The following is a 22,812-nucleotide window of genomic DNA, read 5'->3' as shown; positions in this document are numbered from 1 at the left end:
AAGTTTTAGACAACATAATAATGAATTCATTAGAAAGCTTGTTTATGTGTGTTTATTTGTGTTTATTTGAATGATAAATAAGTCCAACTTAAGATAAAGGCATTAAATTTTAGAGTTGAATAAAATTTAATATTTTACACACTTTATATTTATGTAGGTATATTTAATATACAAATTAAAGCAATGCTGATTATGAGCTCAAATAAAAAAACTTTGATTTAGAAAAAGAATTGTTAGCCGTAATGTAGGGTTACAAACAAGAATTAAAAATATGTTTGGGCAAATACTTTGATAAACTTTATCAAGAAGGTTCAATTAAGTTAATAAAGTAAGTTAAAATTAAATCAATTATTTTTAAGTGTCTCCCACATATTCCTACCACCACCATAGTTTGTCTCACTTTTGATCTATATTTTTTTTCAAAAATAAAAAAATTGTAGTTTATTAACAGATCATAAATTCATAATCAACTTTAGTGTACAATTCTTCTAAAAAATCTTTTGATGAGTATATATTTGTCACATGGGCAACTAAAATAAGATGATCTTTAAAACCTTATATTATAAAATTTACATAACTTTTAATCATATATATATATACATACATTGCTTTTAGATTGGCTTAAAATTTATCTCATAAAACATAACATATATATATATATATATATTTATATCATAAGATTAGTTAATTAATTTAATCAGTTTTAGTTTTAATATTTCAAATTACAAATATAATTTTTTTTTAAAAAAGAGAAAAAAAATTTTCCAAGCTTTGTGCCAAGAAGCACACATAGGAATATACTCGTTATCATTGATAAGGTTGAAAATGATACTATCTCTCATTTGAGTGTGGAAACATTGTTAGGTTTGAATGACATTGTGTGCATGCTTTGTTTTTCTTTGTCTTACGTTTCTTTGGACAAAGCTTAGTTTTTCTTCATTAACTTTTGTCTCCTTTAATTTAGTAAATGTTTTAGGAAAAGATTCTTTTGTTAATCTTTTCGGCGTTTAAGTTTTATGATATCAAAATCTAAATTTTTGATATACTAATAGGATCTTTCACCACATTCAATTTAATCATTCATGAGTCTAATGATTTTTTTATATAAAAATAATTGAATGGTATGAAAGTCGACTATTAGATTTTTCATGTGATGCAACAAACTGGTCATAAATAAAAAAATCAAAATCCCAAATAAAAATTTAAAATTTTATATTATGTAAAATCTAATGTTAGGTCTTATTAATTGCAAAAAGAAAGATATATTTACACAAATATTAAAGTAGAGAGAAAAATGCTTTTTAAAGTGATATTCCTTCTTTTTCCTAATAACTTTTTGCCCTCAAAAACCAAAAGAAACTCAATAAATATTTGACTGTATTTGACAAATAGATAAGTATTTAATTGCAAAAAAATAGTATTTACACACAAATGGTTACTTATGCTTGTAAATTTGTAAATAAGTGGAGATTAGCAGAAACAAAGGATAAAGTTATCTTTGTTTTATTAAATTGATTTAATATTAGATTCCAATTACAATAATTTATTAAAAAATTATTAAAATAAAATTGGAAGAAAACTAGGTGGAATTACCATAACTGTAATAAATATATGAGTGGTAGTATCGTTAACTCATATTTGGAAGGTCAAGGGTTTAATTCTATTTCAAAACATAGTTGAAAAATTTAGAGTGTGTTGGTTGGTCCACATTATATATTGTTGTATATACCCCATATACAAAAATAAATATGCATATGTTAGAGCTGAGCTAATGGAGTAATGAAGCATAGTGAAGGAGTGAAGTGATACTATATTTCGCCCATTGGGGGAGCCACAATTAGATGAGTTGGGGTGCGGGGGTAACGCCTCTTCAGTATGGTCCAAGAGTAATTTTGTAAATTATACCGAGTATGATTTTACAATATAAACTCATATAACTTTAATTTTTCATAATAAGAGAAATACATCCACTCCGTTCCAAAGAACGTAGGTATATCCAGTGGCGGAATTATAACTAGTTGGGGGTGGGGGGTGCTCTAAAGGCAAAGCGTAAATTTTTTTTTTTATCCAATACAACAATTATCTCGGATAAAAATAGTGTGGGAATATAATAATAATTTGAATATATATAGAGAATATATATATATAAACCACAATTTGAACTGGTGTCATTGTTGGTACTAAACTCGATCCGTCTAGTATATGAGTAAGAGAAGGTAGTTGCATCTCTTGGTTTTGTAATTTCTAAAAAGACTAAAATCGATCCGTCTTAATATAGGCAACCAAATTATAATTTATTTATAATAAAACTATAGTATATTTGATGTGCAATTGTTTTAATTTTTATTGATATTTCTGTTATTTTAAAATAAACTTTAAAATAAAAAATGGCATTTAAAAAGAAAAATCACAAGCAAGATTCAAACTTGTGCACTACCCTAGGACATACTCTTAAACCATACCCACTAACCATTCAAACACACTTATATTTTACATTCAGAATACTTAAATATATCTAAATAAATAATTATCACATTATTTTAAATATAAGAGAATTCTTATTTTATAAATATTCTCAAGGGGGCCAAGGGGGCTTTTCACGGGTAGTTCTGCCCCTGGGTATATCAAAAAAACTTATAAATTTTGTGTATTTATGTTATCTTCTAGCTTTCTTTCTCTTTTAATTATCTGATTTTATCAACGTATGTTAATAATAATTATTATAATTTAAAAAAAAACCACAAACCCTAAGTGGGAGTGGGAAGTGATTGAAGTTGAATGAAGCTCAGATAAAACTAAGTGGAGGTCTCAAGTGAATGATGTTGAAGCACTCATCCTCCATCCATGCATTTTGATATCCCAAGTCTTAATCACAAGGATATCAACATGCACACTGTAATCTATCCTCCACTTCACCACAATCACCACAAAAGTGATCCCTAATATTTATTTATTTATTTATTTATTTTATGTATTAAGGCTTGTCAAGGTCCCACAAGACTTGAGACGATCATGATATTTATGAGTGTAGTGGGAGACACTTATTATACATTTTAAGTATTTATAATTAAAATTTAATCAATTTTTGTGATAGATATAAAAATTCTGATTTATAACCAAAGATATTAAATTTAATAATTTTTATTGATGCATATTCCCAACACGGCACTTCCAATGTATGTCATTCTTCTCTAGATGGAACCTTGATTAATTCTACTTTAAATTTTAAAAAATATATATTAATAATTAAAATACTAATTAGGATTAACACTAGATTTTAATGATAAGTTATGCATCAAATTTAAATTTAATCTAAATATAAATAAATAGAGTTAATCAAAGTAAGATTTAAATTAGCATTTCATTCCATATTACATATGCATTATATTATGAAAGATGGTAGAGTTATCAAAATGGGTAAAAGATAAATTTTTGTAAGACTCTCAGAGCTTTTTCTTTAATAATTTTTTTAATGATTTTTTACATTGAGAAAAAAAGGAAATTGTCAAACCTCATATATTTATTTGCATGTGTAATTTCATGATATATTATTTTTTCCAATTCTCTCATGTCTATCTGTTATCTAATGTGGCCCTTCACTCTTCACAGCATATATAATTTTTTTTTTTTTTAATCAAGCATATATAATATTTGTATTAATATTACTATTTAACATATAAAATATCATGCTAGTAATAAGAATATTTTAAAAGGGGATTTTTGCATAAACCTGCTTGGAATTTTCCCTATTGACCACTAGCCCATTCCAAGGTTAATGGGCTACCTGAACAACTCTATTGGGCTGGGTTAAGAACATAACGGCCCATGGATCATGATTAATAAATGGGTACCTTCTTAGCAGTTCAAGTGTTTTTAATATTCTAATTGTTAATTTAAATCTTATTTAGAGTAATTTAATTAATTTAGATTTAAATCAACTATTGCAGCTATATAAAAGTAAATATTCTTGCTTTAGCTATTATTGTATAATAATTGATACTATAATTATACTATGCATATAAACGTCGCACTCTATTAATTTCAATATAAATAGATTTTTTTTTTAAACAAAAGCTACAAACACTGCCCCATAAAAGAATTATAAAAAAGATAGACAAATACAGAGATACCTCGATTATAGTGGCTTAATAACCCTTCATAAATATACTATATCGAACGGGCTGACACCCGGACCAATAATGGTCTATCCTAACATGTGCACCCAAGATAATAGCCCCCACAACGACAAATCTCCCTTATCTTGTAATCTTGGAAAGGTGAAAATACAACTCTTTCCTATAAGAGAACCAATAAACAGTGAATGAACAGTACTATACAATATTATACATAATTGTAGTCTTGACAAAAGAATTGGGTTAAAACTCTCTGTCTTTCCACTCACTCCCACATAGAATAGTAATATATAATATTGTACATAATTGCTATAGTACGTCCTGATGGCAGAAAGATTAGGGTAGTGTTTGAGTGAAGGTCATGTTTGGCCTATTTTTTAGGGTAGTAATTATTACCCCCCATGGGTAATGATCCACTGGAGGGAATGAAAATTGATTGAGGGTAATGGATATAAAATACCCATTTTACCCATACACTATATATTAATATATTAAATAAATGTAAATATATTAATATTAAAGTAATTAATACTTAAATATAATAATCATATTAAATAAATAAAAATATTTATAATAAATGTATTAATATTAAAATAATTAATAGTTAATTATAATAATCATATAATAATTATAATAAATATTTATATTAAATATAAATGTATTAAATATTTAAATAATTAATATTTAATTATAATAATCATATGAATATTTATTTCAAATATAAGTCATAAATAATTAATAAGTAATCTAAATAATTAATTATAATAATTAAAATTTATTTAAAATATTTTATAAACAACAAAATTGATTTATTTATATTAAGGACATAAAAATAATTTTATATCATATCTTTTCATTAATTTTTAGTATTTCTAATAAATTACTCTTCTACTTTTTCTATTCCCAATAAATTACCTCTCCAACCAAACACCTTTTTCATTATCATTCCCTACCCATTCATTTTTCGTCTTTCATTACGGTAATCTAAATGCACACTAGATGAAAACCCTTCACCTCTCCACTCACGTACCCATATCTTTCTACTGCACTAAGCAGTGTTTGGCTCAGATAGTTAGAATACACCTAGTTAAGTTTTTACTTATGGACTTAAAACATGGATTTAGAGCTCAAATTATACAATAGTTCCAATTCGGTTGTTAAAAATTCTATATTTTGTTACATGGGCTCTGAGAGGGTATTTTACTAACTACCCATTCTTTTAATTTAATTTAATTTATTTCATTTTATTTTATGCTGTTGTTTTAGCAAATGACTATTTTATTTATATAAAATCTTCTTTTTCTAATACATATCATCAAATTTTGGATATAAAATATTAAAATAGTTTCTACTTTTAATAAAACTAAATATATCTTTTTTATTATTTTTGATAAAAACCCACATATATAAGAGAGAAGGAAAAGACCATTTTAACCCCAATTAGGACATCCCAAGCATGTCACAGAGAATCCTAATTTGTCAGCAGATTATGTAAAGAGTGATGAAGGATTTAACCAAGAGACTATAAGAAACTGAAACCATAAGCTATAATAAATTTACTACCTAATTAATATTTATCAAATGTGTTCTACAAAGTATACAAATACAAATGAGTAAAGAGTGTACCGATTAAAAAAGCCGAAATAAGTCGCATTAGGTTGTAGCAATGACAAAATGTCGGTGCACTACTCGCAAAATACATGCCAAGGTATCCATATCCGCCTCCGCCTCCGGCTTCACCGCCGCTGGCCTTCCCAGCCCCGGAGGCAGCCCCGGAACTTGACCCACCCCCGTCACTAGCTTCTCTGATCATAACAAGTTATTAATAAAGATAACTGTTAGACGCAAACCAAATATATTAACAAAGTAAAAACTTTATCTGCATTCACTAATTTAAGCCAATACAAATCAATTAACCAAAATGTGATATCATATTAGGTATAAAGCAAATATATTATACGGAAATGATTCAACCTAAACGCTAAAGCAAAAGGGATAAGAATTTTTTAGTTTTATAAAAGAATCAATTACCCATTCATATTCAATTTTTCTTCTCCCATAAGTGCTTCAGACATCCAAACAAGCTACTTTAAAATTTGGGTTTATTTTTAATAAGCTAGAAATTTGGTACTTATTGTATAAGCACTAGACAAAAGCACTTATGAAAAACATAAGTAAAAATACTTAATTTTCTGAGTGAATTTAAAAGCGCTAAAGAAGAATTTGATAAGACACTAATTTTCACAAATAATCCAAACAACAAATAAGCCCTTATTTATTTAACATATGTGAGATAGTCTACCATAGGGGTGGCAATAGTTTGCCCCGACCCACTTGGTCCAATTTTGTTCGATCTGGAATAAAAAGAGTTTGGACATAAATTTTACAAATGCAGGCCGAGTCCATACATAGCTTGGTTGTCCGGATTTAAATCCGGACCGGATCTGATGATGAAAATTCGGACAACTTGGCCCTTTCACCCCTTAAAATTTTAAAAGCTCACAATATTATGCCCATTTGTTTTAAATTCAATTTTATATGTTTTTCCAATTAAGATTTAGATTTTTGTATGATTTGAGTTGAGTTTTGAATTGTTAACATTTTTTTTTTTTTTGCATTTAATGTGAATTAAATTATTTTTTTAATAATTTAATGTTTTAGTGAACTTAAAAGTAGCTTATAAAATTCAGACAAATTTGAACATCTGGACAACCTGGTTTTAAAATAAACCAGGTTTAAATATGTTAAGTTTGTCAAGATTTAAAACCGGACCGAGTCCAGACAAATGTTATTCTATTTATATTAATAATTGTCCGAACCCGGTTTTGTCCGGAAACAGATTTTTGCCACCCCTGGTCTACCAGCAGCAACACCTTCCCCACTTAATTGTGTTTTCTAGCAGGGTGTGTGAAGGAATAAGATTCCATTGTAATATACCAGAAGCATCTAATCTATATGGACAAATGCAGGCTACCAACTCGGTTAGCAAAAGCATGCATCAACCAATCAAGTGCACAAGGAAAGAAAACAATAGCTCTGTTGGTGGCAATCATAGGTTGGCAGCATTCAGGACAAACTTACAAAACTAGGGGTCTCACCACATTATGTCCATCAACTCATAATTGCCTTTTGAATTGGAATTAGCTCAAACTAACCATCATCATCAATTGAGATCACAATCTTCAACAGTTGTAAATAGATAATAGTTGAAACTTGAAACCATTGTTGAAATTAATCCTATTGCAGTATAAAAAGTCAATTCAGGGACCACAAGTCTGAAAGTCTGAATAAGTTAGTATTAAAGCTGCCAGTTGCCACTTTTTTTTAGCACAGATAGATTTAGTCTGAATGTGAATATATACTTCACTGGCAGAATCATATGCCATACATAATTAAAACAGTTAAAAAATTATTAATTCTGGTTGTGGCAACAACTAATGAATTTACTAAATAAATCAGTAAATTAAACAGATAATTAGAACATATACTTCACTGGCAGAATCATATGCAATAAATAATTAAAATAGTAAGAAAATTATTATTTCTGGCTGTGGCTAGGGCTGCAAACAAACCAAGTTGTTCGCTAGCTATTCGGGGCTCGGCTCGAAAAAAGCTCGTTTATTAACCAAACGAACCGAGCTCGAGCTTGATTTTCAAGCTCGACTAGATAACCAAGCCGAGCTCGAGCCTTAAACAGCTCGGCTCATTAAGACTAGTGAGAAACTCAGTACTGTACCATAGATACTGTAGTAATTTAAAAAAAAATTTTAAATTAGTATGATAGTTATTTTAAATTGACTAAAATTACTGTAGTATATATACTGTGACAGTATTACTGCAATGATTACTATATCAGAATATACTGTAGTTACCCGAGTTGAGTATTTTCTTAGCGAGCTGAGCTCAAACTTCACAAAAGAAGCTCAAAATAGGCTCGACTCGAGCTCGAGCTCGGTTCAAATAGTATCAAGCCAAGCTTGAGCATCACAAAGCTCGGCTCGACTCATATTGCAGCCCTAGCTGTGGCAACAACTAATAAAATTACTAAATAAATCAGTAAATTAAACAAATACTAAACAAGTTTTGTAATTATTATAAAAACCTAAAGACAGCCCAGGAACACAGCTGGCTCCCTGGATGCAAAAGACAAGAAAAAGAAGGGCATAGCATGGGTCATTGTATTGCTTTTCTTTTCAAGGTCTAAGCAAATCAATTCAGGGTGCTGTAGGGGTGGGGCTCAGCCTTTGCCTACGTTGGGGGGCCACAAATATTCTTTAGAACCCTTCATCATGCAAGCTGATTGGACACTTTAGGGACCCCCTTAATCCATTTATTATGGAGTGCCTAAATACTGAATAAGATACTAGTAAAGATGCTATCCTGCTTATATAGAAAACAAGGTCTTTCCTGCTCACCCCATAAGACATGGTATACAGCTGATGTCCCTACTTTTATCATTATTATAGTAAGTTGTAATAAAATAAGGATAAAATTTAAGCAAGGATATGTTACAATGAAATTTCTCTATCCAATCTACAAAAATAGATGAGCATAAAATTAAAGCTAAAAGCATTGTGAAAGAGAAGAAATTATATGTGATAACATTTAACATTTCATTTGAGGGTGTTGATTATTACCCTTTGGAAAATAATCTTGGAGTCCCTTATTTTGATTTTAATTTATTTGTTGCTCTTAACACACTTTAATGTCACATGTCAGGATCAATAAGCTTTTTTATATGAGATATTCCTTTCTCATGAGTAATCAACATTTGACTTTTGTTCCTAGTGTTTATTATGGTTCCACCAAACATGTTCACCATATTAATGTATTTTTTTTATTATTTTATTTTTAAAACAATTTAGGTAGCCTTTTGTATAATATTTATGGTGAAAATTCCTATTAGCCACCACTAAAATTAAAAAAATTGTATCCTAGTAGAAAAGGAAACTCAGCAGTTGAAACAATTTATTAATTAGGTTTCTACACCATTATGGTTCAAGGACGTCCGAGGTGAGACAAATTAATATATGTATATATATATTGAACTTACATCCTCTATAGATGTCTATAGATAAAAAAATCTATAGATGTTCAATTATCAGCAATTGGATCGGTATTACTGTTACAAATAATAATTAATATATATATATATATTACTGTAATATCTACGGTTCATCAATGTTAACAGTTGGATCAAAATCCAATGACTAATAATAGACATCTATATCGTATATATTTGTCTATGTGCATAAACATCTCGAACCTACCCTAGTACCATACTATATTTAAGCTTTATATTAAATAACTTTAAATTTAATATTAGAGACACCATAAAGTTTAACCCTTATTTTCTAGAGATGCATGGCTTTACCCATTTCACATTGGCTTCATTATCCAACAAGGCCTCAGAGTGGCGGTTAGTTGGTCAAGATAAGCCAAAAGGGTACTATTTTTTTATCTTAAGTTCTTAACAATGAAATTTGTCAGAATGGCACATAGTATTTTTTTTTAAAAAAAAGTGACTGTTCCCAAGAATACAACCCCACATGAAACGTTCTTTTAGGCAAGGAAAAGCTGACAAGGCTGACAGTCTGACACCATAAGACACAAGGCATGCAAGACTTTAGAACCAATCAGAATAAACTTTAAATGCTTGTATTAAATATTTATCTTTGATAACAAGCCTCAATGTTTCCAACCCACCGCCAGGTCCTTAACATCATTTATCCTTAACCTTTCCGCCTGTTAAGGATTGTTTTGTTACAAAACTATTTGCTTTTTAGCATCTGCATTCAATTCCCCATCAATATCACCCTTTTAGTTTTAGCACTTTATATAACATAACATCAAACTATGTTCTATGGATTGAGCTTGAATCTAAAAATCTCTAATACTTGGGCTCCACCAAATAGTTAGTTGCGCACTAATGAAATATTACCATTTTTAACCTCATCCTTAATTAGAAGACGTTTATTTCTGACATACAATAACAACACATTATCTGCTATCATAATTTCCCCCAGAAGCAATCAGCAAAGCACTTAACATTGTAAGGCCTTATTCCATGTACGGAAAAAGATTTTGCTATCCTTGTCCATTATTATCCATGCCATTTAGTGTTTTAATAAAGGATAAGTTACTTTGACTAGCATATGCTCAGATAATAAATGCAAACAGCATAAAATTATACAAACAGTTATCAGTAATTAATGTCTAGCATATGCTAACGTCTATGATAAATGTAAAAATGACTAAACAAATCCATCATGGTATTTCTAGGCTTGTACCATGAAACCCTCTTTATCCACTTCACTCATACACAATTGATTCTTTAGCCATAGCTCAATTTTTGTCCCGGTCAAGCCACATGAATATATTTATTTTAGTCTTTCAGTTTCACATTATCTATCTAATAAATCACTTAATTTTGAATCCAATTAAAATGTGATAAAAACACTGAATGTATCTGACCATCCTGAACATATGTGCATAGTTAAAATATAAAATAAAATTCATATAATTTAAAAACTAAAGCACCTTTTCTTTTTCTTGGGACCACTAGCGAAATTATAAAAGAAAAACCAAATGTCCCCATATGCATTGATAGGCAAGACTAACTCCATATAATCAAATCACTTTTTCAGTAACTATTCACGCCGTTTTCATAACTGAGGACCATTTACTAGACAAGCATCTGATCAAACAAACATTGAAAGTCAATGAAAAATTCATCAACGACATAGACATTAAAGAAATCAAAGGCATTGGTAGGGTTGCAATCGAGCCAAGCCATGCCAATCTTTGTTATGTTTAAACTTTGCTTGACATTATTTGAATTGAATTCAACTTCTAGGGTTCATTTAACTCACAGCCACAAAAGTTTGTATATAGCGTTGTTACCACAAAAAATTTTTTTTTAACACAAAAATCATTTAATTTTTTCCTATTAGCTTGTTTTGAGGTTATTCCCATTGATTTTGCTCACATGCAAATTTTACAACCATGAGAGTGAAATAAAGCCATAGAATCTATTTTGAGCTTTTTTTTTTATTAAGCTCAAACTCAGTTCACTAAAGAAATATCAAGTTTGAGGTCGGCTCAATGACTACAGTATAATTATTACCGTGCATATATACAGTAATTTACCAACTGAACATATGCTACAGTTTTTTTGTTTTGGTTAAATTACTGATGTATCATGTAAAAATAAGTTTTTATGAGCTTTAACGAGCCGATCAAAGTTGAAAATCAACCTCAAACTCAGCTCTCAAGCTTGGTTTATTTGCTAAATAAATGAAGTTTTTAAGAAAATGGAAGAAAAAAAGTTGATGAGAAGTGTGACTGACCTTGTCCCACCAAAGACACCGGCATTCCTGGTGAGCTGGTCAATGAGCGCCGCGGACTTCGGCTCCACGCTCGATGCCAGGCCATACTTAGCCCCCACCCCAGCCCCAGACGCAACGAAGAACGCCCCATTTACCATCACATCCCCTTCCGATCTCCAGTTCCATCCTTCCCATTGCCCATCCTCAGTATCCACTCTCTTTGTTACCTACAAACACAATTTGATTCAACTTTTTCAACACTAATGAATCAAACAAACCTAAAAAAAATCATGAAAAATTGAAGAAAAAATAAAAAAAAAAAGACCTCTTTTGCATTGGGATTGGATGGAGCAGTGTAGCGATTACCCTGACTGTTGATTGTAGGGTTTGCACTGCCTCCAATGGCGTACATCTCCCATTGAGTGAAATCATTGTTGACGATGTGGATATACCCTCGCCGGCACCTCGGCATACGCTGAACAAGCTCCTCGCCGAAGCGATTGAAGGCGATGGTGACTTGCATCGCGGAATCCGGAAGGTAATCGTCGCTGTGGCCGAGAAGCATCACGTCGTTGTGGTGGGAGAAGTAGTTGTTGGAAATGGTTAACCCGGTGGATCCCATGATGGCGTCGATGAGGCCATCGGCGCAGGAAGAGAGCGAGCAATGGTCGATCCAAATCTTGCGAGCTCCGTAGATCGAGATGCCGTCGCCATCGGAGCGGGAACGGTAGCCAGCGTGGGTCGGTGTGGCGCGGACGTTGGCGTTGCCGGCAGGGACGCAGTGGTGGACGTTGATGTTGTGGATGATGACATTGGAGACGTATTGGAGAGTAATGCAAGCACCGCCGGCGATGTGGACATCGGCGCCACGGCCGTCGATGGTTTTGAAGCTATTGACAAGGAGCTCCTCGGATAAATGGATGGTCATATCGGCGGCGAAGGTGATCCAGAGAGGATCGTCTTGGATGGCGGCGTAGCGCAGAGTGCCGGGACGGGGATTGACGGGATCGGGGTCGGAGGAGTCAGTGACGACATAGAACTGGCCGTTCTTGCCGCCGAGAGCATCACGGCCAAAGCCAAGGCCACACTCGGCGAGGCGCTGCCGGTCAGCGCGCCAGTCCGTGCCGGCGCAGCGCCAGCAATCGTCAATGGGGTTTCCGGTGAAACATTGTTGATCTTTGGACTCGATGAGCGCACGGCGATGGGCGAGCTCGACCTGCCTGAAAATGGACCAATTGTGGAAGGAATTGAGAGAAATTGAGGAATGAGGACGGATTGCAGGCGAGATGGTTACCTGTGGAGATGATCGGCGACGGCATCGGGGTCTGGAACGGCGATGGAGGAGTTGGGGAGGATGGAGATGGCGGTGGAGGAGGAGACGAGGAGGAGGAGGAGGAGAAGCATTGTGGTGGAGCTTGGTTGGAAGAGAAAGGATGGAAAAAGGTGGGGGTTTTTAGAGGTTTATAATTAATTTTATTTTGGAGGTGTTTTGTGATAATTTATAATTTATAATTATCTTTTGAAAAAAAAAATAATAGTGAATGAAGTGGGTGTGATGGAGAGATTGATTGTGATAATTTTGGAATTAATCAATATTTTTATTTCTTTAATTAATTTAACTTACTAAAAAAGTTTGTGATGATTTGGAAGTATTATATATATATTTTATTTTTTTTATTTGAAATAGTGTGTGAAGTGGAGCGTGAGAGTGAGAGTGACTGATAATTTGGGAATTTTAATTTTTAATATTTAATTTAAATTTAACTTTAAGTAGGTAGTGAGGTGGGGTGTGGGTTAAATTTTTCGCCTTGGAATTTTGTTAATTTGAAAAAAAATTCTTTTTAAGAGTGAACATGAGTCTCGGAATATCATTTTTTATTTAGTTATTTTTACCGATGTTGGCAGACTTGGACCGCTGGTGAAGTCCAAATTTGATTGGGTCAACTCAAATTGCACCGGAATCAATAATAAAATATAAAAATTATATTATAATAATTATTAATTATTAAACTTGATATAAAATATAATTATAATAATATGAAATTTTAATTTAATAAAATTTAATATTAAAATCGATGTTATGCTCAAATAAATACATAACAATCAGAATAAAATAATCAATAATAACCATAATTAATTAAATATTTAAATACAAACTAAGAGTTTATTTTTACACATTAAATCTAATTAGTTTATTTAGTTCTCGGTCTAACTAAACATACAACTAGATCTTGATAGACCAATTCAAAAAGTAATGAAACCGACCAGTTTTATAATTATTTTTTGTTTTTAAAATTACCCTTAAATATGAAAGAAAAAACAAAATAAAAGTTTTTTTTTTCTTTTAAGGATTTTTTTTTTTACTAAAAATTCTTTTTTCTTTTTATTATTAAAAAGGAGAATTCTTTACATCATAAATATGGACATTTTGATTGAACACATTTTCTACACCTTTCCTTCCAAAACTGACACTCAACAGGCATGCCATGTTCTATTTATTCTTCATTCCAAATTAAATTGTTATACAATTCTCAAAATAAAAAATCAACTCCCAAAATAAAAATTAAAAAAACCAAAAGTTATTCTTAACCAAATATTGCACTTTTTCCTGCATTTTAAAGTTTATTTTGATATTTAAAGTTAAATTACAGTAGTACATTTACTGTTTTACCATACGCTAAAGTCATTGGACATTATGCATGGATTTTGAAATGATATGCACAGTGAAGTGCATAGACGTGAAGTGAATACTTCAACGCAAGTGCTCTCATTTTAAATAAGCTATAGGGTTCGGACTCACATCTTCTTCAAAACACATATCTTACGCAAAGTTACTGATACCAAAAGACTTAATCTGTTACTAACAAATTAAGAGATTACCTGTAATAAAAACAAAATTAGAGATTTACCATGTCCTGTAACCAATAAATCATCATCATTATTATTATTGACAAATAGGCAACAAGTGCCCTGTGTTTAAGAGAAGTCAGGGGCATGCACAAATGTGAAATGAAACCTCAATGCATATACACCCTCACTTTGCATGAGCTTTAGGGTTTAGCCTCGATTCTTCCTCAAAATAAATATTCTAATAAAAAAACCTAGCACCAATAGACCAAGAGGCATGGTCTATGACCAACAAACTAATGGGTTTCTGCAAATAAAAAAAAAACTAGGGACTTATAAGCAATAAAAAGAAAATTCAAATAAAAACTTTAGGCTCGGACTGTTTGGTTCGGATAGCCGTTGGAAGGCTCTGAACTTTTTTTCTTTAGTTTCTTCTCAACTTCATTCATTTCTTCAAACCCTAAAAAATCCAAGACGAAAGAGTTCTAGGGTTTCTCATCTTCTCCGCAATCGCCAATGGAGAACCACGCCGTTGGAGCCATCAAAACCCTTCCTTTCTGTAATTCCCTTGCAATTTGGCTTCAATTCTTGATTTTGCCCCGATTTGAACCGGGGTTTAGGGTTTTCTTGCTTCGAATTTGGTGGATTGGCTTCTGATTTTGATTTCTTGTTGTTTAGGTGTTGGGAGAGCGGAGAGATCTCAGAAGATGCCGGTGATTGGAAGCGCGATGGGGAGGAAGATGCTCTCGGATATCACCAACACCGCTAGGGCCGTGGAGGTCGCCGGAGATGGAGAAAGTGATGCTGTGGTTGCGTTCTGATTACTCTTTTCATTTTCTCGTTTGTTTGTGTTTTTTTCTTGGGAATTTCGGTTAATTTGAATCTTTTTTTTCTCTAATTTCAGGACAACCCTGCTTTGTTGAAGCTTCTTTATGAGAAAAGGTGAGTGAATTGTTGCAAAGATTACTGATTGTTATTGTTTTGCAACATTTTAGTGAAATTATTTGGTGAAATTTTGCTTGATTGAACAGTAAAATTATAGAGATGAGTGGCATGGAGTTGCTGAATCTCCGGACTGCTTTGCAGAAAGCACATCAGCAGAACTGGCAGCTAGCTCAGGCAAATTCTCGAATGCTTGGGGTTTGTATCTCTTTTTCATCTTTTCCTGTTTTTCTTTTATTGTTCTTTATTGAAATTTGACATTTTTTTAATATCAAGTCTTTGTTTTGCTCTGCAGGAACTCAACCAAGGGAAAGATAGAGTGAGTTTCCTACATTTCATTCTTTCAATTGTCTGTGAATGAAGCTTTGTGTTAGAATTACTGGATTATTTTTTTGCTGGTGAAAGTGAACCGGTGATTTAGTGTGCTGTCTTATGTTGTGATGTAGTTAAAAGTGATGCAGCACGAGCTTAGTTGCGCGCTTGCACTTGTCAGAGCAAAGACTTTGGAAGTAGAGGTCTGATATGTGTTCTATTTTGTATTATGATTTTATTTCTAGTATTATTTATCTGTAGATTATGACAGTGAGACTGTTTTCCCACTCACAGGAGCAGAAGAAAATAGCTGAAATTGTTTGTGAGATGGTGATAACTGAGGTCTTCCTTGGGTTCTAATTTATATGATTCTTTTATTTTGTCAGCATTGAGACTATTTTCTATCTCACAGGAGCAGAAGAAGGTAGCTAAACATGTTCCGGAGAAGACCATTACTGAGGTATGCTATGGATCACCCTTGGTATGAAGATAAATATGATATCAAAAGCTTATCTTTGTATATCTGATCAAGTGTTTCAATGTTGCAGCTCAAGAAAGAGGGTGACGCCAATGTGGAGGTTGTGGCTGAGAGAAACAATCCTGCTAGTTCCAAGAATGTGTGTGGTACCAACCGGAAAAGAGCACTAAGAACCAAATGTAATACTGCTTTCATTCCCGTCCAAATCTAAGATTTGTTCTCTAGTGTGTTGTATAATGACTAACGTTGCAGTACTCATTGATCAGCTTTGGGATCTAGCAATGCAGCACATGAAGTTACTTCTGTGAAGGAAAAAGATGAAAAGAGAAGGTAATGGTTAATTAAATTTTTACCTTTTCTCATCAGCAAATCTAGTATCGAACATTCTGCCTTTTTCTATTAATGCAGAAGATCTCTGCGAAGGAAATCTCAAGTATGTGAACCTACCGAAGATTTGTTCGAGATAGAAGATGCAAAATTTCTGATTTGTTCATCAAGTGAACCTCTGCATGAAACTGGTTCTTCTCCGGTGGAAATATCAGTGAAGGAGTTTGAGAATGAACAAAATGATTCACCACAGAATCAAAATCAAAACTCTCGAAGATCCTTAAGCGGGCGGCCAGTCCGCAAGGCCACTGAGAAGGTTTGCTCTTACAAAGAAAGACCCATCAATGTTAAAATGAGAAGAGGAGAATGAGCATTGATCCCATTCAAGACAAACTTTGAAATTGAATTCATTGGTATCTTCTCAGAAATACGAAGTTATGAAGGGAAGCATCCACTTCGAATGCTTGTGATCGAAAAGCTTAGCGATCTTTCTGAATTTAATATATGTAACTTCAGTATTTGTCGTCACTTATTTTGTATTACTTCATTGTGGATGATGATATGTGAGTGAACATGTAGAAAATGGTCAATGTAGGTGACTAAGTTTGTATCAATTTATAATTTTTTTTTTCTTTTTGGAGGGGGATTTTTTTAGCATCAGAATCTATTGACAACTTAAAAGACTGTTCCATTCATTTTTTTTTTAAATTTTTGGTTATATTGACTGATAATTAATTTTTTTTTTTATTAATATACCTTTGAAAGAAGTTGCTATTTTGCATCTGCACCCGTAAAAACAATATTCCTGGTGTATAAGAAATTTCAAATTTTGCTAGGTATCTTTGCAAAGGAAGTTTTCCTATATAAAAAAAAAATCAAAAATTTTCTTTTTTTGAAAATTAAGAGTGCCACGGTTCTAAGAATTTTCTTGTTCAGTCTAGTGAAATAGAGGTAGACAACCATTAGTTAGTTCATTGGTAGTCACTTGCATGCCGGAATATTGGAAGGTATTGTATTTTTGCCCTCCAAAGTTGTATGATAGATAGAATTTAGTGTCACGGTTTGATTTTTGAAAAATTTTTAAAGTGTGTACATGAAATATAATACTTTTATTTCCCTGTTGGTGAATGGCCGAGTTAATAATTTCTAAGTATTCAATAATTAACTATAACTGATGTATTATTATACCTGTCTATTATTTGATAACCCGTCAATGAGGCTGAGCGGATCACTTTTGGAAAAAAAAGAATTTTTCCATTTAGAATTTATATATATATATATATATATATTGGCAAAAATGGCATTGAAAAATTTGGCATGGCATCTCAGAGAATATTCATAGATTATCATTAAGGTTTATAAAAAATTATACAATTTTTCAAGGGTACATTTGCAAGAATCTCAAATTTAAAAATTTTATAACCATATATTTATATATATATATATATATTGAGATAAATTAGAAGAAAAAAAAATCCAATGAATCACTTCAATGGTGCTCTTTGAGCTCCGCTTCTCGCCATCAATGGCCACTGCTTCTTCTCCTCTCCTCCATCGCTCTCCTCCTCCTCGGGCTCGCATTCTCACCTCCTCCTTCCTCTCTTCGACCTCTTTGCCTCGGCTGAAGCTCTCGCCCTCGCCTTCCTTGCTTGTGGTTCGATCTCGCTCTCGTTTTCCAACCATCGTCGCCGCCCAATCCAATTGGCTTAGAGGTTTGTTCATTGATCCCTTATTGATGCTCTTTCCTTCTTTTCTACACTTCCATTGCCGCTGCTCTAGCTTTGCAAGATTGGGACCTGTGGTGTTTGATGTAATGCGTGAACGAGATGTAGAAAAGAGTCATTTGTATATTGAAACAATTCTGATCATATAGATTGAGAAAATTTTATGAGAATGGGATGTTTGATTTATGAGTACAACCATGAGTGAATGATTCACTGATTTAGTGATGCTCTCTTATATATATATATATATATATTGAAACAATTGATCATATTGGTTGAGAAAATTTTATGGGAATGGGATGTTTGATTTGTGAGTACAACCATGAGTGAATGATTCACTGATTTAGTGACTCTTTCTTTGAATAAAAAGGTGTCATTTTTGCTCCAAAATTGTGTTCCAGGGCATTTGTTACCTTTAATTTCCTCCTGTGTTTCTATGTGGTGTTATTTGCTAATGAGTGATACTTCTTGAATGGTATACCATTTTGTGGTGGTAATTATGGGGAACGTTTCAGGCGTATCAGTGTATTCATTAATCATTTGTATATATTGTTGAGATATAGGCTAGTGGTGTTTGATGTGATGCACGAACAAGATGTGGAAAGGATTTATATACATATATTTGAAGTAATTCTAATCATATAGATGGAGTAAAATGTATGGTACGTTTGATTTATGTGGACAACCATGATTGAAAGATTCACTGGATTAGTGGTGCTATTTTTTCAAAAAGTGGTACTTCTTTGCTCCATAATTGTTTTTTGATACCTTTGTTACTTTTGATTTTCTCCTTTGTGTTTCTTTGCATTGCTATTTTCTAATGAGTTGTACTTGTCAAATCTTATACCACTCACATAGTAATTAAAGGGATGCTATCAGACTGTTCAGCAATTATAGGTCGACCTCTATTGTTGAGATGTGGATGAGTGGTGTTATACACACACACACACACACACACACACACACACACACACACACACATACAGACACACAGACACACACTCTCTTAGTTCTCGTTTGACTCTTGAAGCAATTCTGATCATATAGATTGAGCAACACATACGGGATTTTCAATGTATTAGCACACCTATGACCGAATGATTCAATGATTTAGTGATGCTCTTTGAAAACAAATTATATCTTTCTAGCTTCAGGCTATTCATCCAGCATTGTTCTATATTGATGTTGTTAGATAAGTACTTTTTTGTAAGGAAGACTTATCTTTGGATAATACATCCGCTTGGGTTTTTAATGTATTAGTTATGACTGGTATAGTGAAATTTAATATTTCTCTGATTCTCTGATAATTTGGATTGAATCCTGATATTTGTTAATTTATAGTTGCAAAATTGGAAGAGGTATTTGATAAAATAAGTGAACAAGTTACAAGAGAATTGTTTTTAGTTCCATTTGATTATTGAAGCAATTGGAAAAAGATGAAAAAAAATAAATTTGGATATCTGAAAATTTTTCTTTTGTAGATTCACATAAATAAAGCCCGTATTATACAAATAGCATTTGGATTTGTTGAACATAATTAAGTGTAGATTCACATAGATAAAGCCTGTATTATGCAAATAGCATTTGGATTTATTGAACATAAATAAGCTTTGTCAGTTCACTTACCGGACCATTATTACAAGCAAATCCTCAAGTACTTTAATGACTGAAGCTACGCACTAACACAATTTGAAACATAAGATCAAATGGGGATGTATTTTCATTAGTGAGTTGCACATTTTCTACTATTCTGATAAAAGTGGTGTCGAGTTCATCAAATCATTGACAAAGATCAATTGCATCTTCAAATTATTTTTGTTACGTCCATTATATTTTTGGAGCCATGAACCTGATATATTAACACTTTGTAATTCATTCTCTCCTATGCAGTCATTCAAACTGTCTGGAAGGTCAGTAAAGATGGCATTGAAGCAGGAACCAATCTCATGCCAGTAAGTGTCCTGAAATGACATTTGTAGAGAAGTGCTTTGAGTTTCATACTATATAATCTTATTATTTATCCCCAGGACATGGTTCCAAGGCCAATTGCAAGAATTGCTGTGGCTTTCATCGGCGGAGCAATTGTTCTTTTTGTGTTCAAGTCTTTCCTTTCCACTCTATTTTTTGCTCTGGTAACCTTTCATTCTATCCACTTCCTGAATTGCTATTCTCATTTACGCAAAATTTTAAAGAATATCTGTCCTGTATATCTTTTTCACTTTCTTCAGCTGGACTGTCGGGATATTTTACAGGAAACATCGAAGAGTTCGAAAAATAATTCTTTCACATATATTACTAATCAAATGTGAAATTTGCCAACTTAGATCTTTGTATGAAAGTACATTGTACATTTGCATAACACACCCTCTAAGCCACACATAAATTTTTCTTGTTATTTATCGGCTTTTCAGTCTCCAAAATGCAATCTCTTAAAGGTTTTCTCTTATCAGTGATTAATAGGAAAAGTGTAAATGACTTTTGCTATAAACAGACCTAAAGACACTTGAAATTTACAAGCAGTTATTTTGGTTCAGGCTGTGATGGGACTCGTATACTTCGCCTTTATAGCAATGAACTCCGACGAGGTATCGAAAGGAGCGGGAAGCACGGCATCTAGCGAAGATGAAACCTTGGAAGAAGCCCGGAGAATTATGGAGAAGTACAAGTAAATTAACTTCATCTAAAAAAATTCTGCTTATTTGCATTTGCCAATATGGAGTTAAAAGAGCTGTGCATAGCTTTTAATTTGATGTGAAAAACACTAGTTTGCGATGAATCGATCATATTAATTTGATATTCACTGCAATTAGAGATTTATGGTTCAAATTCTGATTGTTGTTAAGATTTTGTAAACCTAGAGTTGCAAAATTCAATTCTTAGAGATTTCTTATTAATGCTTTTTAGGGTTCTTGTTTATTATGCAAGACATATCAAGGCTGATGGAAAGTGTTATGATTTGGGGTGTTATTAGGGTTCATTGTGGTCATATTAAACTCATGTTTTATTTATTTTTTAATTAATAAATAAAAATCTTGGAACATGTAATTTTTTTTCGAACACCCAAAGAAAAAAAAAGATATTATTTATATAACATAATGGAAAAACAACAAAATTGCTTAAATTTAGCTTGACATATCTAGGTATTGGATTAGTTGTATGTGATATCTCTGACATAAAATATATAATAATAATAATAATAATAATAATAATAATAATAATAATAATAATGTACTTGTGTTTCTTACTTTTGCTAAATAGAGGCATATCTTATGACATAAAATATATAATAATTATAATGTACTTGTGGTTTCTTTCTTTTGTGAAATAGAGGCAAAGGAATAAATTGTGTTTTCGCCAAATAAAAAAAAAACTGTTAAGGGTGCTAACTTTTCCGGTAAAGCAAAATTGTCATTTCCAAAATTCTAAAGAAAAACATTAAAATCACGACAACCAAAACAAATTATGTTTTTTTGCCATGTATATTTTAACTAAATCAATGATTTTACCCCTGACAAATAATGAAGAGTTTACATATTTTGCAAAACTAGAAATCCATGAAAAGATTTGAAAAATTTTTCCAATATTTTATTTATGGCCCAATAATCTGAATTTCCATCCTAAATTTGACCTAAATGCAATTACATTCTGTATAGTAATATTGTAATGAGGGATATAGAGCCTAATTTATTAGTAGTAGATTTAGGGCTTCCATCCATTAATTCTAATGCTCTCCAATTATATTTATGAAAAATAACAAGTTTAACATCATGTTTTATTATATAAATTTGTACCTCCAAATAAAAACATGTTAGTTTAGTGAAGCAATTAGGGTTTTGCCACCACACTTAGAAGTAGACATAAATTATTAGTTCTCTTATATTTACACTTTACATTGTATTCTCTTTTTTAAAAATGTCAATTTTATCCTCTTTGTCATGTTCACCATGCCAACATCATTATAAAAAATAAATAATAAATACAAAAACACATTAATGAAAATAAACATTTTTAAACTACATAGGCAAGATGCAAGAAGTAAAATGGCTTTCATCATATTAAATAGTAGCTATTATTCGTGTTGAGAAATATTTTTTTTATATGAGAAATTATAATAGCATCGAGAACCATCACAATATTTTAATTTATTATAATATTTTTTTAAGAGCCTATACGTATTTGATATACGACTGTAGATGGACATCTACAAGGTTCATTGGATCAACATCCAACACCTCTTTAAGGCCCGCTTTATTTCTAAGAGTGTGTTTGGATGATTGGAATATGAACTGTTAGCAAGTTAATACTTTTTCTGACCACTGTTACACCTTGTTTGTTATCCAGTAAAGGATGTTACAGTATTCATGTGAAAGATTAGAATTCCTCCATGTGCCTGCATCTCATCCCTCCCCATTTTAAGAGGAATCTCATTCTTTGAGTTTGAAATGATGATTTTATCCCTCTTGATGTACTTTCATTCTTGTTGTTTTTTTAATTGGATAATACATGCTTATATTTTATTATTAATTATCTAAATAAAATGAATTATGTAATTAAACTATTTACTCACAACAATTAAAATGTATAATAGTTACATGAATTAGTTTATTTAAATATTTTTATATAATAATTAAAAAGGTATAAAATTAATTTATTTAAGATATATAATTATAATCATTATTCAAATTATTTTATAATATAATAAATTTAATAATAATTAAATA

The 22,812-nt window shown here is 31.8% G+C and overlaps 3 protein-coding genes across 6 annotated transcripts; 2 read left to right on the top strand and 1 right to left on the bottom strand.

Moving 5' to 3' along the window:
• Nucleotides 1-4,084: 4,084 nt before the first annotated feature.
• On the bottom strand, nucleotides 4,085-12,916 carry LOC120275504 (probable pectate lyase 5). Its single transcript, XM_039282109.1, has 5 exons — nucleotides 12,756-12,916; nucleotides 11,787-12,681; nucleotides 11,483-11,688; nucleotides 5,760-5,938; nucleotides 4,085-4,296 (listed from the first exon to the last, which is right to left on the bottom strand). Exons 1-5 carry the CDS (start codon nucleotides 12,863-12,865, stop codon nucleotides 4,205-4,207), a joined length of 1,482 nt encoding a protein of 493 aa, XP_039138043.1. The 5' UTR covers nucleotides 12,866-12,916; the 3' UTR covers nucleotides 4,085-4,204.
• A 1,860-nt stretch (nucleotides 12,917-14,776) lies between these two features.
• LOC120275505 (shugoshin-1-like) lies at nucleotides 14,777-17,048 on the top strand. Of its 4 annotated transcripts, none has more exons than XM_039282112.1 (11): nucleotides 14,777-14,867; nucleotides 14,987-15,117; nucleotides 15,213-15,250; nucleotides 15,340-15,448; nucleotides 15,546-15,569; nucleotides 15,697-15,765; nucleotides 15,857-15,892; nucleotides 15,975-16,022; nucleotides 16,111-16,219; nucleotides 16,307-16,370; nucleotides 16,449-17,048. In XM_039282112.1, exons 1-11 carry the CDS (start codon nucleotides 14,825-14,827, stop codon nucleotides 16,735-16,737), a joined length of 960 nt encoding a protein of 319 aa, XP_039138046.1. In that variant the 5' UTR covers nucleotides 14,777-14,824; the 3' UTR covers nucleotides 16,738-17,048. The 4 variants fall into 4 exon arrangements, with proteins under 4 accessions (XP_039138046.1, XP_039138045.1, XP_039138044.1 ...); XM_039282111.1 differs by having other exon boundaries at nucleotides 15,857-15,904; nucleotides 15,981-16,022; XM_039282110.1 differs by having other exon boundaries at nucleotides 15,857-15,904.
• Nucleotides 17,049-17,840: 792 nt separating this feature from the next.
• Nucleotides 17,841-20,920, top strand: LOC120275506. Its single transcript, XM_039282114.1, has 4 exons — nucleotides 17,841-18,079; nucleotides 19,982-20,043; nucleotides 20,119-20,223; nucleotides 20,626-20,920. The coding sequence occupies exons 1-4, from the start codon at nucleotides 17,860-17,862 to the stop codon at nucleotides 20,758-20,760; spliced, it is 522 nt and encodes a 173-aa protein (XP_039138048.1). The 5' UTR covers nucleotides 17,841-17,859; the 3' UTR covers nucleotides 20,761-20,920.
• The last annotated feature ends 1,892 nt before the right edge of the window (nucleotides 20,921-22,812 follow it).

Source organism: Dioscorea cayenensis, chromosome 14, assembly GCF_009730915.1.
Source record: "Dioscorea cayenensis subsp. rotundata cultivar TDr96_F1 chromosome 14, TDr96_F1_v2_PseudoChromosome.rev07_lg8_w22 25.fasta, whole genome shotgun sequence".
NCBI lineage: Eukaryota > Viridiplantae > Streptophyta > Magnoliopsida > Dioscoreales > Dioscoreaceae > Dioscorea > Dioscorea cayenensis.
Note: the sequence above shows the minus strand (reverse complement) of the source record. Positions and strands in the feature narration are given on the sequence as shown.

What these genes read in the sequence shown, in the direction of transcription:
- LOC120275504 (XM_039282109.1), bottom strand. Translation starts at nt 12,865, where the DNA reads ATGCTTCTCCTCCTCCTCCTCCTCGTCTCCTCCTCCACCGCCATCTCC. An exon ending in GTCGCCGATCATCTCCACAG is followed by an intron (nt 12,682 to 12,755) that starts GTAACCATCTCG and finishes GTCCATTTTCAG; the next exon opens with GCAGGTCGAGCTCGCCCATC. An exon ending in GGTGTCTTTGGTGGGACAAG is followed by an intron (nt 5,939 to 11,482) that starts GTCAGTCACACT and finishes TGTTATGATCAG; the next exon opens with AGAAGCTAGTGACGGGGGTG.
- LOC120275505 (XM_039282110.1), top strand. Translation starts at nt 14,825, where the DNA reads ATGGAGAACCACGCCGTTGGAGCCATCAAAACCCTTCCTTTCT. An exon ending in ATGGAGAAAGTGATGCTGTG is followed by an intron (nt 15,118 to 15,212) that starts GTTGCGTTCTGA and finishes CTCTAATTTCAG; the next exon opens with GACAACCCTGCTTTGTTGAA. An exon ending in CGGAGAAGACCATTACTGAG is followed by an intron (nt 16,023 to 16,110) that starts GTATGCTATGGA and finishes TCAATGTTGCAG; the next exon opens with CTCAAGAAAGAGGGTGACGC.
- LOC120275506 (XM_039282114.1), top strand. Translation starts at nt 17,860, where the DNA reads ATGGTGCTCTTTGAGCTCCGCTTCTCGCCATCAATGGCCACTGCTTCT. An exon ending in CCAATCCAATTGGCTTAGAG is followed by an intron (nt 18,080 to 19,981) that starts GTTTGTTCATTG and finishes TCTCCTATGCAG; the next exon opens with TCATTCAAACTGTCTGGAAG. An exon ending in CCACTCTATTTTTTGCTCTG is followed by an intron (nt 20,224 to 20,625) that starts GTAACCTTTCAT and finishes ATTTTGGTTCAG; the next exon opens with GCTGTGATGGGACTCGTATA.